We start from the raw sequence: 20,051 nt of genomic DNA on the forward strand, positions 1-20,051 counted from the left end.
CTCGAAATGGCTCTACAAGAGTTGATGGAAGTGCTGAAAAGTTCAAGGCTAGATTTTTTGCTCAAGGCTTCTCTCAAAAAGAAGGTGTGGACTATGATGAGATATTTGCACGTGTTGCCCGATATACCACCATTCATTTGATTATAGCCCTTGCTTCCTCGCAAGGATGGAATCTACATCAAATGGATGTCAAGACCACCTTCTTACATGGTTCAATTAAAAAGGAAGTCTATGTAGAACAACCCGAGGGGTTCAAAGTTCAAGATCATCAGACACATGTATGTAGGTTGAAGAAAGCCTCTTTGGGTTGAAGAAAGCTCCCTAAGCTTGGTATGAGAGGATTGATAACTATCTGATAAAGCTGGGATTTACGAGAAGTGAAGTTGATCCAAACATTTATTTTAAGGTTGAAAACGATAGACCTCTCATCTTGGTACTTTATGTGGACGATCTCTTTCTAACAGGTGCAGACCCTCTTATACATCAATGTAAGAGGGAGTTGGCTTTCGAATTCGAGATGAATGACCTAAGATTGATGCCTTACTTCCTAGGGTTGGAAGTCTGGCAAAAGCCAGATGAGATTTTCCTTTCTGAGGGAAAATACATCGTGAAGCTACTTGAAAGATTTAGGATGGTGGACTGCAAGTCCGTGACTACTCCAATGGAACTTAACTTCAAGAAGTTATGTGGAAGTGTTGTTGGGCCTGACTTGGGAAATCCTTCTGAGTATCGTCAACTTGTGGGGGCCCTGATGTTCTTGGTGAACTCCCATCCAGACATATGTTTTGCAGGGAATTCATTAATCCATTTTATGGTCGAGCCTCAGCACATACATTGGATTGCTACCAAGAATCTCTTGAGATATCTTCGGGACACAATCTCCTATGGACTAAGATACATTTCCGGGAATGTGAGGCTCCATGGTTACTCTGATGCAGACTAGGTTGACAGTATGGTGAATCGTAAAAGCACATCTGGATGTTTCTTCTCTCTAGGTTCTACTTCGATATCATAGATGAGGAGGAAGCAGAAGTCAATTGCCTTGAGCACCATTGAGGTTGAATACATTGTTGCTAGTTTGGCCTCCTGTGAATCTTTTTGGTTAAGGAAGCTCTTTAGTGAGTTGTTTGGACATGTGCTAGATATCACTGTGATCTTCTACGACAACAAGAATGAGATTCGTCTTTCAGAGAATCCTATGTTTCATGACCGCTCCAAGCATATTGATATCAGTACTAGTTTATCTGGGATATGGTACAATGAGGAGCAATAAGGCTCCAACACATTGGGACTAATGATCAGGTCGCAAATATTCTTACGAAGCCCCTAGGGAAGATCAAATTCTGGGCCTTCCATGAACGACTTGGAGTTGTGGAGGGACCCTCTTATGAGGGTCCTGTATGAGATGGATGTTGAGCTTTGGGAGCTCCGGGGGGCTTGGGGTACTTCTTGGAGTGATGAGCTACCGTAGGGTGAGTGGTTCACCTTCCCCTAGTGGTGCACGATGTACAGGATGAGTGGTTCACCTTCCCTTGTGATACCCCATGGTGGCATATGCATAGGATGAGTGGTTCACCTTCTCCTATGGCATATGAGTAGGATGAGTGGTTCACCTTCTCTTACTGGCACATCCTACCCATGCAGTTTGGGACTCATGGGAAGTACCTCTCATCTAGCCAATGAGTATGGAAATGAGGATAGGGACCATAGTACTACTGATGGACGCATTGTGTACTACCGTACTCCCTATGCTAAGATGTTGATATTGATCTAGGATCAATGGAAATTGACTTTGGGTCGGTTAAGAGTGGTATGACTCTCTCAATCATTTCTTCTTTCTCCATGGTTCAACATAGCAGAGCAGAGATAATGATGGTACAGATTGTCAGACAGTTTTGCAGGTGAAGTTCTCCCTAGTTGAGAGGGAGTGTTAAATTTGGCAATTAGGGCCAAACTTCACATTGGACTTGACTCATATGAGGCAACTCATATTTTTCTTAGATTCCTCTCTCCGAGAGGTGTAGGATTGATCTAAATATTATCCCATTCTGACATGTACAAAAGGAATTATTAATTTATTTTGATTATGGACAAATTGTCAAGATCGGCTAGCAAACTCATGTAGGCTCAGAAGCCCAACAGTCATGTCTATTCATCCTCAACGTTTTCCTATAAATACATGATGCCTCCTCCTCATTTGGACACTTCACTCACACACATCTTCTCTCTCCTTCATTGATTGAGTATGAAAATCAAAAGCTTCTCTCCACATGTGTGAAGGAAAGGAAGGATTTTATGTTCCAGTTGTTGACCAGATTTGACCGAAATTGCAGAGGTTGTTGTTTACTATGTCGACCAAGTGTTGACCTATTTTAGGTGCAGTTTTTGGCAGAGGAATTATGTTTGAGCAAACCGAAATTCTGGGCACAAAATCCGAGGCAATTTGACCTCGTATTTGACTAACGTTGACTGTACTAGGGTTGGCTGCAACATTGACCTTTGCTGACCAGGTTTGACTAGACTTTTTCAGATTGTTTTGGGTTGATTAGACTTGTTGTTGGAGGCCAAAGTTGATTGGGTTTTGACCGAGCTGAATTGGGGAAGAAATCTACCATGTTGACCAATGTTGACTTTCTGGTTAGGGCTTTATGTTTCTGCTATTTGACTTATTAGATTTTCACTGTAATTGGGCAAGTAAATATTATACATTGTACTCTCTCACTTTCTTGAACTTTTGAAGAATTATAAAAAGAATTAATCAAGGGTTTCCCCACATTGGGGTTTATCCCTGGTTGGTGCCATATCTTGTGTCCTCTTATCTTGGCTAGTCTTCTACTATTATTGTTTATGTTCTATCTGCATTTTACTATCATGTTGATGTGATTGCTAAACTAGATATTGATATTGGGCTAATAAGGAAATTGAAATAAAATTTCCCTAAACATAGAACATACCATTGTTATCCTAAAGTTAACATTTTTTGGATCATTTTCATCTTCTATAATTTATGTTCACAGGTGCGAAAGAGAAGGACTTTCTGAGGCAAAATGAAGGACAAAGTTTAGGATTGTTTTGTGACAAAATTTGAAGAACGAAATACTTTGTTTCTGTGGAAGGGTCAAAGCTTTAGAAGGAGGACTTATAACCTTGAGTATCTGTCGTTCATGGAAGAAGGGTTGGTTAAAGCCTACGAATTTCCAAGTTGTTCTATAAATATCAGATTGTACATTTTGTTGAATTGGACAATTTCTCTAAGAAAATGTTGTCGAGTTTTTACCTAGTTAGGGTTTTCCTAGGGTAAAGTTTTGTGTCTGTTGTGTTTGCTGTCTCTTCATGATCCTATTGTCATAATTGTTTCATTGTTGACATTTTCTATGTGTAATTGTTTAATGATAAATGTGACATACGAAGAATTGATTAAATAATCATTAGAAGTAATTATCAGATTAGAAAGTCTTGAAAAATCAACAATAAGATACCCAACTTTGCCCCAAAACCATGGCCCTTCATTTAGGGCATGCTCCAAATCTATCTCTGTATCGAATTGGACAATGAAGGAACCTTTGGAACATAAATAGATATCACATTTGGATATCCATGTAAAAAAACCCAATGGTGTAAAGCATCAGGGCCATTGAATATGCAGATAACAACCTTGGATTCGAGATAGAAAAACACAGAATTTACCTCTGAAAAATATTTCCATATCTAGTGCTTTTTCCCTTTATTCTACCATGTAAGATCCTTAGTAGTTTAGAATTTGATATGATGGGGATATGAACCTTCATTTTCACTGCATCATTAAAGGAGATGAATCCACTAGGGTTTTGGAGATGAATCCACTAGGGTTTTTGGAACTTGTAGCTTCCTAGTAAAAAGTCGTGACATCTGACATCTGGTTCCTGGTACCTGATACTCCACCACACAACCTGATAATCATGACGATGGTGAAGTTTGTCGTGATACCATATCCGTTGAGCGGACAGAAATCCCTTAACTGATTCCCTTCATATAATGGCTTTGCAAAATCATAGAGATGCCAGCTCTGCTTAATCTGTTGTTTTAAATCCAACAAAAGGTCAGATCCATTCACCCATAATCGAACGAGTTCCCGCTTAGAGTCCTAATGAAGATTTGAAAACCATTCTCCAGATCCTAATTAAATGGGGCTCTCTTTAGCGAATACATGTGCACCTCTACGAGCTAATAGGCTTATGTTAGTTATTCTGCCACAACCTTGCCTTACGTGCCAGATTATTGCCAAAACTACAGATATGAAAACTCTTGTTGTGTCGGTAATCTGTGATTCCATTTTCTAGTCGGTCCCTGTCGTCAAAGGCAACCATACAGGCGGGCCGGCGTTTTTCTTCGCGAGGCTTGAGCGCTAGACTACAAGGAAACAACCATTTCACCGCACACGCAGTCGGAAGCAGAAGTCATCCTTCATTGTGATGAGAAATGAAATCAACTTCCCCTCATCTTGGATCTCCTCCGATGCCTGTAACAGGCTCCTACACGGCAGCAACGTTCGTCGATTCTCTGCATAAATAAAACCCTAGCTCTCACCATCGCCATTCTTACTCGTCTCACTTACATTTTACTTTATTACCGTTCAAATTATAATTTTATTTAAAATTATAATAATTATGGTTATTTTACTTTATTACCATTCAAATTATAACTTTATTAAAATTATAATTATTAGTATAAATATAAATATATAAAAAAATATGTAATAAGATTTTTAAATATGGTAATTAGATTTTGGTGTAATACTATGGCTTTTTTAAACATAAATTCATATATATTTATAAGATATAAATATATGAAGAATAATTTGAAACCAGTACCATCGTTACATGTTCATATGTTATTTTTTTAACTAGCATAGATCCACCAAGCGTTCAGATGATCAAATATTTTTTCACTCTATGTTAGTTGGCATATCAAGATATTTCATCCTTCTCGAGGCTTAGTAGATCTAGAGTAAAGATGGATCTATGCTAGTTTAATTCCCCCCTTTAAATAGACTACACTCCACGTGAATACCATAGGTCAATACCATGTGCCATATTTATTTTTATTAATATTAATATTAGGGTTAATAATGTTTTTTTTGCATGGTATTGATAATAATTTGGCCTATGGTATTTAGCCCATAGCTTTCATCTAAATAAAATTGTTTTTTTTGAGTGTTTTTAAATATAAAGTGAATTATGGGTTAAAAAAAAAAAGTGTTTTATTTATTTACCATATCTCTGGTTTATTTCTATTTTTATTAGTTTACCATACATCTTTTATAAATATCGAATTTGGCCCATGGTATTAAAATGGTAGTTGACCCATAGACTTCACCTAAATAAAACCTATTTTTTGAGTCTTCGTAAATATAAAGAGGTTTATGGAATAAATATAAAAAGAGCTTTTATTTATTTACCATAATTCTAGTTTATTTATATTTTTATTTATTTACCATACCTTTGGAATAAGTATAAAAAGAGACTTTATTTATTTACCATACCTCCAATTTATTTATATTTATATTTATTAACATACCTATTTTTTGAGTGTTCATAAACCTCTTTTTATTTTAAATTTATATTGTATTTATACATAACAATAATTAGATTGATTTCTAAATAAGGCCAACCTTAAATTAAAAATGTTAAATGTTAAAGATTACATGTTAAACATTTACATTTATGTTTATGTGTTTTGGCACAATTAATGAATTTAATTAAAATGGAAAAAAGGCATATCTACTTCGAAAATAAATCTCTATATCAAATTTGTGCATATTACTAAAAACATTTTAGAAAGTTTTAAGAAAATTAAATCTCTATTCACCTAATAATTATTGATAATTAAATTAAAATTCTAAAAATCTTATTTCAAAATAATAAATAAATAAAATACTTTTAAACATAATTATCTTGAATATTGATAATTAAATTAAAATTCTAAAAATCTTATTTCAAAATAAAAAATACCTGTGGACATAATTATCTTGAATTTCCATAATCACAAATATAATTGTAAATAACTAATTCTAATAAAATCATTAAAGTAATTATTAAACTTTATATCAAATTAATTAAATATACTATATTGGTTAACTCTATTAAATTCCATTATAATCCCGTACAACATGTTTCTATTAAGAAACTCCAAATAAATTAAAAAATACATTTCACTTTACCATGGCCAAATATTTGGAGTGTTGATCGTCATTGCAAACTAGTTGGTCGTCTTGTGAAGCTTGAATCTATGCTACTGCCTCCAAAATTCTATAACTCGTAGACCAAACTTACTTTGATGTCATTCTTTACCTAGCCTCTGCGTATGTATTTGCAGATGCAAAGCCTCCTTGTCTTCCACCACAAACTTTTTACCTATCTATACAAAATCCCAGCAGCATTAACACTGTTCAATTGCTACACATTCTTACATGAAACGAAACCCAAAGAAAAGCTCGTCGGGTAGCTTGTGCTCGCCATTGTGGCCAACGCCCAGTTGGGATAGTCAAGCAAACCCCGCGCGAACATCAAATTTGTGGTAGCACTAGGGACGACCAGACCATACCACTTGCTATCTTGTCCCTCAATGCACCACCAATACTTCTATAGTTTAAACGAACATTGTCACATAAATATGTATAAATATATAAAAGTTGTCTTAATTTTTTTATACTAAGAAACCGAGCTTCTTTTAGATGTACATTGTCTTGTTCAGGATTGGATCACGAGACTTAGGAGAACCATTGTTGTCTTAATATAGACAAGTTTTTTGGACACAATTTGTTGGTTGAGGGAATATCTCAACCACATATCAATTTAGGTTGGAGATAATCTTTGAAATCAAATTAGGTCTAATAACCTCCTAAATACTAATAATATACTCTAGGTAGAAAACCATCTCTACCTAATCATGACCAATAATAACAACAATTGTGAATGTGATCACACTAAGACAAATAGGAATTACATACTCCAACACACAAGTTGACAAGGTGTTCTCTTAAGACACTCCATGGTGACAGTGCCTATGGGCACAAATCCAACCATGAGTATAGGTTGGTGTGGCTCCAATTGAGTGTCATCCTCGAGTGATTTTGATTGTTTAGACACCCCTGAGTCACAATTGAGTGATTTTGATAGCTTAGATGTCCTCGAGTAATAGTTTTTCAAACCTTAGGTTAGTTCTTCCTATTTGTAAACAAATTAACAAACAAAAAAATGATATCATTCGGGTATTGCTCTCTTTATATTAAATTTTCTTTTTTTGGAGACTAATTCATTCTTCAAATAAAAAATGTTAAAGAATAGAATGCAAATATGAGGAATGTGGTCTTATAAAATCCTTGGAAATGAAGTTGCTATGAAGATTAAGAGACAAAACAATTAGGATTTTGTACCCTAAAATCATGGCTAACAATTGCTACCATTATGTCAAAATAAATAACTATTGAATCCACTATTATAGAGTAATAAGCTTACTTATATTGAAAGTAACCTCAACACACAAAAAGATACCATGCTTTTAGTTTTTTAGGGTAATAAGACCATGTTTTTGGTTTTTGAATTGTTTTATAAACTATGTGAGTCCTTAAATAAAGAATGACATAGTATTGACTAGAGTAGCTATATAAATTAAATGGCTGGTAAAAATCTATAAACATCAATCCATGATAGATATCAAAACATTTATCTTATGAGACATCTTACATTGTCAAGATTTAAAAAAATCGTAAAAATTAATTAAATTATAACTTTATTATTATTATTATTTTAAAGGAGCAGATAATTTTATATTAATCAATTGGTAAATAGGCCAGTACCTTTACATTAAGATTGTATTCTTCTTCAAAAATCTAAAGTTTTACAAAAACGAACTTATTTTTGCCTTACCTACTTCTGCTTATAGTAATAACTATACTAAGCTTATAATTCCTCCAAAAGCACCATTATATTCTATGTATGTGCAATGCATTAACCAAATCATCGGGTGCTAACCACAATCATCCTGGTGCAGATCAGAGGGCCTAACTTGCCTATTCTACACACTATTTTCCTGCCACATACTATCCTCTTCCATTGGTTGCATGAATTCTTCTCGCCGAGGGAGAGCCACTTCTAAGTGTTGCTCTTGATTCACATCATGCCCTTGCCCTGTAGTCATCACTCAAGGCAGGTTGTCAAATATCCTAAACACCTCCTTCAATATTCCCAAAGTTGTAGACATTTGGGAATACTCGTGGCAATGACAACATTTAAAAGGGATCTACTCATAATCAAGTATTTGTCTATGGATCCAGTCACCGAGGTTTAGGTTGATCTCTGTTGGAAGCCCCTTTTCTAGGTCAACCTCCACACAAATTTTGGCACAATAAAATTGGGCTCCTTTAGGTTCGACTTTATCAAGGTATTTTTCAACCACATTCCCAATTTCTCTTAAGCAATCGTCGCTCCAACATGACAAAGGAAAACGAGGAAGCTTCACCCACACTGAGATTGTTGTGGGGATATCCTCATCTGGGATAAAATATAAACTCCACTTGTTCAAATACATCCCCCCGAATCCAAATAATTAAGGCCCATTTCTGAATATTACATCCATGTCCTCTTTAAGTTCAAACAAGAAAGCAAAGAATCTGTTACCCACTGCGAATAGAGCAATATTTCCTTTCATCTTTGATTTCTAATTTTTATCAATCGAGATCTCCATCGAGCGCAAGGATGGCCTTATCCCTATAAATTTATCAATGAATGTACATTTAGAATATGTGAGTGAAGTTCAACGAGCTCCCAAGGGGAGGTCCACATTGCAGATCTCATCGTTTCGCTTCACAAATTTGGAATGTGCTTTAGCAGTTCGAGCCCACGTTGGTATGGGGGCTACCAATGCTTGGAATGCAGTGGCCTCATTTGCATATTGAGAGGGATGGGGAGGGGGAGGAACCCCCTCCGAGGACACCATTGCCATGAGGGCCTAGGGCTTTTGTAGCTGGTGAGCAGAGCAGAGCGAAGACATGGGATAGACTGGTTTTTCTTATTATTATTATTATTATTTGTCAAGTGGCTTGAGTTCATCAGAGATTACATCAGGCTTGACTTGTGGCATGAGAAACTGACCTAAGGGCATCTAATTCGTCAAAAACATCCAAGGATCGCACCCAGTCTGGGCCACACCAACTCTTAACTTGATTGGAGTTTTGCCCATGGAGTTTTGAACCGGTGACCCTCACATCACAGAGTGACTTAATAGTACACCATATCACCATCTATTCTACACTTTGTGGGCAATTATTATTGTTATTATTAATTATAAAATAATTAATATATGAGTTAAACCTATATACATTTAAAAAAAAACATGTAACAATATTATTAACTACAAATATTAAGCTCTACTTTACCATGGAGACCTTTTTTTCGAGGAAAACATGGTAACTTTATCTATAGAAATAAACAAAATTACATTTTGTAAATACACAAAGTATGCATTCATAAAAGATCTTCCTAGATCCATGTAATGGCCACAAAAAAATAGGTTTCCCAACACAAGACATACGTCTGAACAGCATGACCCCAGGGGTATGAAAAAAAACACAAAAAGGAGCCGAGAAACAACTCAAAGCATTCTAATAAAATCAGAAAATATTACAACAAATTGGGCCAAAACCCATGAACAAACGACAAATTTGACCGTAAATCCAACCCAAAAGCTCATTGGCAAGTAAGCTTGAAGGTTAGAACCTCGAGCAATGAAAGAGTGAGTAGAGGGAGGTAAAGAAGGTAAGACGACAGAAAAAAAATGTAACAAACGAAGCCTAGAATAACTTCATGGCATACATTTGCAGACCCCGACCTAAGGAAACCCACAATATCACATGAAACATGCAGCGACGATGGAAACATACGAAACTAACAAAGGAAAGAGAGTGGATGATGGAAAACCACAACGATTGAAGCACAAAGACCACGACGAAATGAACCGACACCCAAGCTCGTAACACGCAATCGACGAGATCAATGCCAACAAGGTGAGGTGACAAAAACAATGGAAACCAGGTGCATTTAGCAAGCCCTAACTAGGGAAATAGAGGTGGCTAGGGTTTCCCTAGCCATCTCTCATTTTATCTTCTAGACTATGACTTATTACTATGGAGATTCTTAACTTGTAAATATGTTTTCTTACAATATCATGGCTTATCAATATTGCAAGCCAAAAAATCATAACACATTTTAAAGTGAAAATGTTTTTTATATTTAATTTTATAATATTTTTTAAATTAAACTAATCTTCTAGACTATGACTTATTTACATGGAGATTCTTAACTTGTAAATAGGTTTTTTTACAATATCATGGCTTATCAATATTGCAAGCCAAAAAATCATAACACATTTTAAAGTGAAAATGTTTTTTTATATTTAATTTTATAATATTTTTTAATTAAACTAACCAAAAAAAGAGAGAGGGCATGACTACCTTTGTGATAAATATCAACCCTCAATCTTAACCACTACTAAATATATCTTATAGATATTATATAAAAATTAAATCCAAAAAAACATGTCTATCTTGGCGCAATGATATAAAGCAAATGGAGCTCGTAAACACAGATCAACATCAAAACACTTAACTCATGACACATTTCACATTTTCATGATTAAAAAAAATCTTAAAAATTAACTAAAACATAACTTTATTTTAAATTGTTATTAATTATATAAAGAATTAGTATATGATTTAAACATATATTTATAAACATGTAACGATATTTTAAACCCCACTTTATTATGAAATTATTAACTTGTAAATAGGTGTTGTTACAATACCATGAGTTACTAATACCACATACTCAAAAAACCATACCTCATTTTTAGTATGGCATGTTTTTAATTAATCAATTTAATTAAAAAGATATAATTACTTTTGACATAAATGTAATCTCTTATTTGTGACTACTATTAAAAATATTCTAAAATATTCTATGGAGTTTAAATCCTATCATGCACCTAATAATTATTGACAATTAAATTAAAATTCTAAAAATTGTATTCCAAAATAAAAAATATAAATATAAGTAAACAGTAAATATTTACTGTTTTATATAGTAAAATGTATATTACTCATTCTCAGAACAATTTCAAATATATAAATGTTATAGAGGATGATTACTATGCACTATCATATTACACTCAACAATGCATCAATGAATGAACCATGAGGGATAGATTCTATGTAACAATTAAATATACAATGTAAATCTGTGACATATTCATTGTAATATTTACCTAGAGCCAAGAGATCAAACCTCTTTGTATGCAAACATTTGATCTCTATCCTCCATGGATCTAAAATTAAAATGGATATATAACATAGATTCTCAATACCATAGGCTATGAGGTTATTTTTATTTTTATATTTTATTTAATTTTAAAAGTTATTTTTATTTATTTATTTTATTGAATTAAAATGTTTACATTACATTAACTTTTTTTATTTAATTTAATTTAATTTTTAGTTTAGTCAAAATGTTAAACATTAAATTACAATATCTCTATTACACTGAATTGGAAGTGCCTTTAAACCCAATCTAAATCACCCTATAATCATTCATTCATTTGAATTATAACTTATTATTTTTCTTTCACTAACTTCACAAACGCCATATAATCATTCATTCCTTTGAATTATAACTTATTATTTTTCTTGCACTAACTTCACAAACGCCATATAAGCATTCATTCCTTTGAATTATAACTTATTATTTTTCTTGCACTAACTTCACAAACGTTTGGATGCACCAGTGTTTCAATATGAAATCCAGTGATGCACATCTAACTTATTATTTTTCTTTCACTAACTTCACAAACGCCATATAATAATTCATTCCTTTGAATTATAACTTATTATTTTTCTTGCACTAACTTCACAAACGCCATATAAGCATTCATTCCTTTGAATTATAACTTATTATTTTTCTTGCACTAACTTCACAAACGTTTGGATGCACCAGTGTTTCAATATGAAATCCAGTGATGCACATCTGCCATGGGAAGTGTAATGGGCTTTCAAATTGCGAACAGTAGCGTTAGTGTCAGACATTTCCTAATAAAAGATGGGCCTATCATGGTTTTGATTAACTGCAAAAAGAAAGAATGGAGTACTGAAGGTGAAAATTGCATGAAAGCAAAGGAGCATAATTGGTATGACCTGATGAGAAAAGTAGAATTGCTTGGTAGGTAGATCATCCAAAGCACCCACAACAAAATAATAATTATAGACTGAAGCGCTACTCTCTATATGCAAATTCCAGCTGGCCGGGACATAACAAGATCAAGAACAAGAGCCCAAGAGAAGGAACGCGTGATCCTGGTAAGTATAATTCTTACCCACCTGATATAAACCTCCGAGAATTCCATTTGAAGGGAACAGTTTTGGTGAACAGCATTCTGATATTCCGTTACTGCGTATTAGAAGAGATAATAGTGTTCACAGGTTGCAGAAATCTTTGGAACTTGGAGATCGAAGGATGGAAGTAGACGGTAATCATATGCTGGTCGATGTACCAAGCAAGGGAGAAAGGTTTGAAATATAAATTTGAGTAAATTTCTATAATGAGTTTGTACTCTGTGAGTGGTTATAACCAGTGTTCTTCCTTCTTTGAATCTGAGATTTATTTGGGTTTTTGTGCTTTCCAAGGAGTAAGTTACAAATGCACAAAGTTAGTGAAATATTTGGGGATGCAACTATTTGAACTTGACATTTCTATTATTTTCCCTGTTCTTATAGAACCGACTTAACCAGCATCTGTTTTCTATTATACATAGCCAGGAATAAAAGAAAAGCATGTGAAATTGGAAAAAAATACCAGGTATAACTTCTAGCAGCTTAAAACCCAGCGTCTATATTATGTTAAACATGGCGAAGAATAAAAGAAATACTGTTGCAACTTAGCAAAAAACCAGGTATAACTTCTAGCAGCTTAAAACCCAGCGTCTATATTCTATTAAACATGACGAGGAATAAAAGAAAAACAGTTGCAACTAGCCAAAAACCAGGCTTAACTTCTAGCAGCTTAAAAGATCGAGATACCATGACACAAATGACATCTTTTTAACTGGGCTAACAAATATGACTAACCAGGCTTAATTACAGAGAAATTTGCACCTTGTTTTTCTAAAATACAATTATTGAGAAACTTTTTAACTGATGCTCCATAATCAGTGAGATATCTTTGTGATTGAAGAAGCCAGGTCCTCTGCACGTTGGTTACATGGCAACAGTCATAGCTGGAAATATTGTCTAAGAAATACTTCTCAAAGGATGGAAAACAGTCATAAAGGGAAAGATTATTTAAGAATATACTTCTCTTATCTTCTTAAAGGATGTGGGATAAAAATAGCAAAGTCTAAAACTTTTGAATTTTGTAAAATATACGTTTAGATTGATAAGGTGGTGAAATCTAGTTATTGGGATTGAATAGTTTTTATGTTCTAGGAATTTTGACACCTATAAATGGATCAGTTGCTCAGCTTAACCTTAATCTTTCTCAAAAAAATTAGTGAATAGATTCTCTTCCAGGTTTCCCATACATACAGTTGGTTGGTTGGGATCTGTAGATTCTCTTCCAAGGTTTCTCATACATACAATTGGCTGGGATCTGTTCATTCTTTTCCAAGGTTCCCATACACACAGTTAGCTGGGATCTGTACATTTCATTTGCCCAGCTTAACCTTTATCCTTCTTTAAAAATAGTTAGTAGATTCTCCTCCAAGATTTCCCATACATATAGTTGGCCTGGATGTGTACATTTCAGTAGCTCAACTTAACCTTAATCCTTCTCAAAAAGATAGTTAGTAGATGCCCCTCCAAGGTTTCCAATACATACAGTTCACCCAGGTTCATTTCAGTGGCACAGCTTAACCTCAATCCTTCTCAAAGAAATAGTTAGTAGATTCTCCTGAAAGGTTTCCCTTGCATACAGTTGGATCTGTACATTTCAATTGCTCAGTTTAACCTTAATCCTTAAAAGAAATAATCAGTAAATTCTCTTCCAAGGTTTCCCATACATACAGTTGGCCTGGATGTGTACATTTCAGTCCCTCAACTTAACTTTAATCCTTCTCCAGAAAATAGTTAATAAACCCTCGTCCAAGATTGCCCATATATACAGTTCACCCAGGTTCATTTCAGTTGCTCAGCTTAAACTTAATCCTTCTCAAATAAATCATTAGTAGATTCTCCTGAAGGTTTCCAATACATACAGTTGGATATGTACATTTCAGTTGCTCAGTTTAACATTACTCCTTAAAAGAAGTAATCAGTAGATTCTCCTCCAAGGTTTCCCATACATACAGTTGGCCTGGATCTGTACATCTCAGTCCCTCAACCTTACTCCTCAAAAAAACAGTTAGTAGACTCTCCTCCAAGATTTCCCATATATACAGTTCACCCAGGTTCATTTCAATTGTTCATCTTAACCTTAATCCTTCTCATAGAAATCGTTAGTAGATTCTCCTCTAAAGTTTCTTCCCATACATACTGTTTGGATCTGTACATCGCAGTTGCTCAGCTTAACCTTAAGCTACCCTAATTTTTTTATAATTCAATTTTTGTTTTTGCCTTATAAGACACTGAGATCCAACTGTTGAGATGGAGTATTTCATACACCTGAGGTTCTGACATCAATGAATGGACTCGATGGCATCATGCAGCATAGATTCAACCGATTTTCCAGATAGCATATTCTCCTCTAAGGTTTCCCAGGTTTCCCAAACATACAGTTGGATCTGTACATCTCAGTTGTTCAGCTTAATCTTAACATACCCTAATTTTTACATAATTCAATTTTGCATTATAACAAGTCTCTGAAATCCAACTGTCGAGATGGAGTATTTCATATACCTGTTTTGGCAACTACGAATGGATGGATGACATCAGATTGCATCCATTTAAACCGATTTTCCAGTGTTTTACGCTGGATTTGGCCTGCCAAGAAAAGTGCATTTTCTGTTGCCCTGCATAATCTCTCTCAAAGAAAGAAGAACTGAAAAATAAAATACCCTAACCCAATTCTTTAGCAGTATCAATGTTTCCAATTTTTGTGAATGCCTTCAAACTTTTCTATAAGATTATGTTTCAAGCAGAACGGCTATTTGATTTTCAAGTGGAGCTTTGCACTTTATTGTTCATCATGGCATTGGAGCATTAATGAAAGACACCATTTGGAAATTGATGCTATATGCAGGTTGAAAGGCAAAGTAGCCATAATAACAGGCGGAGCAAGAGGAATCGGGGCAGCCACTGCAAGAATATTTGCAGAGAACGGAGCAAAGGTGATTGTGGCAGACATCTTGGACGATTTGGGAACAAAACTGTGCCAAGAAACCATTCCCTCTGCCATTTACATTCACTGTGATGTCTCCAAAGAAGATGACGTGGCAGCAGCAGTGGACGAGGCACTCAACGCATACGGCCGCCTTGACATAATGTTCAACAATGCAGGCATCCTGGGCCCCACTGGAAGCATCCTGGAGCTGAACATGGACAAGGTTAACGCCGTAATGGGGGTGAACCTGAAAGGGGTCCTCCACGGCATCAAACACGCAGCAAGGGCGATGGTGGCATCCAAGATCAAGGGATCAATTCTCTGCACTTCGAGCTCGGCGGCCCTGATGGGAGGCCTGGCGCCCCATGTTTATACCCTTACCAAGGACGCCATTGTAGGGCTGGTGAAGAGCTCGGCCTGTGAATTGGGCGAGTATGGGATCCGTGTGAACTGCATATCTCCCCATGGCGTCCCATCTGAGATGTTGGTGGCGTCTTACAGGAAGATTATCGGAGATCACATAACTGCAAAGGAGGTGAGTGAGATTGTTGCTTTGGGTGGAAGTCTGTTGCAGGGGAGAAGCGCTACGGTCGATGACAGTGCTCTGGCAGCTCTGTTTCTGGCCAGTGAAGAAGGTGGGTTCATCAGCGGTCATAATTTGGTGGTGGATGGTGGCTTCACTTCTGCTTGCAGGAACATGCGTTTGATATACCACAGACAGTTCGACCACTGTTGATTTCTATATTTAATCATCTCCATAGATTCACTTGTTCTCAAATAATGTAATTACACATGTCCATAAATATAAATCTGCAGGATTGAGCTGGTAACTTGTCATATGCCACTCTGTGGTTACCGGTCCAAGGTCTCGGAGTCACTTTTGCAAGCGCAGTTGTGTCTGTGAGGGCTTGTGTATGGCCAAAATTTGTGGGAGTAATCTTTAAAATTTTTATTTTATTAATAATAATAATAATAATCTATATTTTAAGGTCACAAGTTAAATTGGTGTATGAGATTTCTCTGTTTGTGGGATAAGGGATCCATTTTCGTGTAGCAATTTGGTTTTGAAGCTGTGAACCTTTTACGAGGAAACACATGCCCTTAACCATTAGGCCCACTCACAATGTATGGTGTAAATTTCATAATTTAATAAAATAATGTAATATTATAAATTTAATTATTTTTTATCAAAAATAATATAAAATATATATATCTAATTTTTAAATATCTAATATATTTTAAAAAGACAAATAGAGATTTTCTTGGCCAGCTTAGTAATTAAATTTACCGTCAATCCAAAGTCCCGTGGGCCAATTGTAAAATTATATTATTATTAATTAAATAAAATAATATATTATATTAAATTATATTTTGATTTGATTCTCTAAATTTTATATTTTACATAATACATCATAATATAATATGGCAAATACCAATTAAACTATTTTTATAAACTTATTTAATTTCATTTTTATTTTTATTTATAAATTTTAATTTTCACTTATTTTAATCTATCTTAACCCCGGATCTATCGAGTACTATAACACCCTATATTATATGGACACTTAACTTATTTTATTATTTTACTTATTACTTTTGGAGTTGTCTATAATGCGACTTTTTGGAGATTCCGGTGACGGAATCCGGCAGAAGAAATTGAGGTTAAATCTTGATTTGTTGCAGTTAAAATGGTTTTTTAACTGCATATTTGGATTCAGCACCCTGGAAAACCCCTGGGACGCTTTCATTGTGCAGAAACTAGCTATCAAACTTGCGATTCCAATAAATTCCTGTCGGATTTCGACCGGAAAAACCCGCCGGAAATGCTTTCAAAAAGTCGCGTTATAGAAAATTGCATTACTACTTACTCTTATGATTTTGTCATCATATGTTCTATAAGAACATTAAAGAACTATGGTTGGCCAAAACAATTTACAAATAATGCATAATAAGAATTAAAGTATTTTTAAGATCATCATATATTCTATAAGAACATTAAAGAACTATCGTTGAGTTGGCCACAACAATTTACAAATAATGCATAATAAGAATTAAAGTATTTTTAAGATCATCATATGTTCTATAAGAACATTAAAGAACTATGGCTGAGTTGGCCACAACAATTTACAAATAATGCATAATAAGAATTAAAGTATTTTCAAGAACTGAAAACAATTGTTAACCTCCTGAGACAATTAAGGTGGTTACTCACATGTTTTCTCAAAAGGAGAATTTGAGGAAGGCTTAGGGGTTTGGAGAATTGAACGAAAGGAATAGATTGGTAAAAAAGGAATAGTGTTGCCATCAAAAACTCCTTGAGTTGGGTGAAATAAACCAGTGGGATATATGGAGAACAATTATGAGGGTATGTGACTTGATGGTGGACACTCAGTCCCAACGCTTTAAGATACTCAGACTAAGACATACCTTATAAATATTGTCTGGAAGAGGAAGAGCTCGGGGGAGAGTCTAGACGTCATTGCCAGGGAGGATAGATCTTCCAAAAAAGATCTGAGGTTGTTCAACTAACGAAAAACAGATAAGTGTGATTTAGTTGGTTGAGTTTTACTTCATTCCAGAATACAGTTATGTGGTTAAGAACTACTGAGTTGTTATTATGTAATGTCCCAATGCAAATCTGTGTATGTTAAATAACTTAGGTTATGAATGATGAAATTACATTCTGTAGGTATGTAGAAAGATATTAAGGAATTGGTACATTACATAATGTGTATAATTATAGTTTATTGCTACGGGATTTATAAACTGATGTAAAGAATAATAAAACTTGCATCATCAATTGTACAAACATTTTCACAAAATTGAGAAACAATAAGCATTTAGGTTTTAGCATAACTGCAAAATGCATCAGTTTCCCAAGCATGGAATTACTCTAAGTCCATATAGCCTTTACTAAGAGAATACTATGACCAAACGGTCAACAAAAGCTAAGCCATCTGATACCAAAATTACAAGAGCGCACCAAAAGAATCAAGTTCATTGCTCACAGAGCATGCACAATAAAACCCTCTTATCTGAGTTTTATACAAACAGTGATCATAAGACAGGACAAAGCCATAGAATAGCCAAAAAGGAAAATAAACCTTGAGTGGAGCCAGGTAAACATTCATCGTCCAATAACAAGATTCATAGACATAAATATATATATGACTCTAGACTGCAATCATTGTTTAACAACAAAACATTAATAAATATAAGCACTATATGAGTCTTGCCGCATCAATTTCACAGTCACAATATTGAATCATTCTTTAAAACACAGAATGCATAATAATCCGCTAACAGATTCAAGAAATTACTACTTCCACGAACAAACATCAAAGTTAATATAGTTCCAAAGTCTTAAAGAAATGAAATGAAACCCTAGCATGAAACCCTACATCCCTTGTCGCTAGAGAACTGGCAGAGGTTGTGGCCTCCTTAGTGGGATTCACTTAACAATAAACTGTGATTCAAAACTGAACTGCAGGCTTGAGACCATGTAAGAAGACCAACGTGAACAAGCAAAAGAATCTAGTGGGTTCATTGGCAGTGGATTCATAAAGGTAAAGAATTCATAGTGAAGGGTCCTCAGATACTTGAAAGAGACGGTTTTTGAGAGTTAAATGATCATTGAACCGAAAATATTCAACATTTGTTTAGTAAGGGGAAGAGGGAAAAGAAACCTACCTCTAAAAGAAGCCTTGAAAGCAAGAAAACTTCGAGGAACCATGCCAACCAAGAATTTATCAAGGGTAAGTATAGACGAAATTATTTCATCATATCCGAACCTTCTAAGGGATAACACCACCCTTACCTGTGCTAAAACCTCCATCGAAGCAAAGCTTGCGTTGCACTGTGGATGCAAGTGTTGCAGAGGGAGGAGTACAATCCTCGCCGCAACCGAAATGCTCCCTCAGAAAGAGAAAACGACCAGTGATATTGTCAAACTCATGCTCGATCTGGAAGAAATGAAATGCCAGTTTAGTGAAGGCCAGAAATTGGGTCACATTGGATGGATTAGCCATTCAAACCCTCACCTTAGCAAACCCTTGACTTGTAGAACCTCTCCACAGGAAAACCGTTGTGCAAATTCTGTGAGTTGCCCGACAAAGGAGGTATGTGGTTACCTCTTTCCCCCTAGCCGCAACTCGTCCGTTGGATTGGGATCTCAACCATTGACGGTGGGGGAAACCTCTATCTGTGAAGAAGGGTTTGGAAGGTGTACAGTTGTGATAAATACAAGCAATGTATGATAGCGAAGCCTCCTGCCCCCCTAATAAAATTAATGACCTCGGGATTTAGAGCATCAGAAACAACAAATTAAACATTACACATTAACCTTACCCTTGCGTGGTTGTAGAGATTATAAATTATCATGAAGTTTCGCATTCGCTAAGTACTATGCTGAGTATGTTAACTGTAGAATCAATGTACTAAACCTTGAGCATTAGATTGCACATAAGTGGAGGACATTCAAAGAACCGAGTATGTTTAAAGGAAATTCATGATTAGACCCTTTCTTAATACATCAATGAACTTATATTACAAATACATAGTGTTATATTCCTTTATGCAGTGTAATATTATATATAAAAAAAAATATGTATGGTTTTTATCCTTGTGAATATGGTTCGCTATTACAAGTGGTATTAGAATCGGTTTACGACACTGAGGCTTCTCGGATATATACAAATATAATATACATTTAAA

General features: G+C 35.0%; 1 protein-coding gene and 1 long non-coding RNA gene across 2 annotated transcripts in view; one reads left to right on the forward strand and one right to left on the reverse strand.

The window, feature by feature from the left end:
* The window catches only part of LOC149228085 (uncharacterized), a 110,268-nt gene extending 90,630 nt beyond the window's left edge, over nucleotides 1–19,638 (reverse strand). The window contains exons 1-2 of the long non-coding RNA XR_016247841.1: nucleotides 19,379–19,638; nucleotides 17,766–19,300 (exon numbers count right to left, since the gene is read on the reverse strand). This is a non-coding gene — a long non-coding RNA (uncharacterized LOC149228085). The remainder of the gene's footprint in view (nucleotides 1–17,765; nucleotides 19,301–19,378) is intronic.
* LOC149228087 (short-chain dehydrogenase reductase ATA1-like) lies at nucleotides 11,998–16,595 on the forward strand. Its single transcript, XM_089378047.1, has 2 exons — nucleotides 11,998–12,592; nucleotides 15,258–16,595. The coding sequence occupies exons 1-2, from the start codon at nucleotides 12,540–12,542 to the stop codon at nucleotides 16,072–16,074; spliced, it is 870 nt and encodes a 289-aa protein (XP_089234173.1). The 5' UTR covers nucleotides 11,998–12,539; the 3' UTR covers nucleotides 16,075–16,595.
* Nucleotides 19,639–20,051: the final 413 nt, after the last annotated feature.

The sequence above is a fragment of the Pinus tabuliformis genome, chromosome J (assembly GCF_031772625.1).
Source record: "Pinus tabuliformis cultivar Carrire ecotype Pingquan chromosome J, CPIR1, whole genome shotgun sequence".
Taxonomy (NCBI): domain Eukaryota; kingdom Viridiplantae; phylum Streptophyta; class Pinopsida; order Pinales; family Pinaceae; genus Pinus; species Pinus tabuliformis.

Bases quoted from the DNA above. Each gene is read 5' to 3' on its own strand.
- LOC149228087 (XM_089378047.1), top strand. From the start codon at position 12,540: ATGGAAGTAGACGGTAATCATATGCTGGTCGATGTACCAAGCAAGGGA. The intron at 12,593-15,257 runs GTTTGAAATATA...TGCTATATGCAG, and splicing joins GTACCAAGCAAGGGAGAAAG to GTTGAAAGGCAAAGTAGCCA.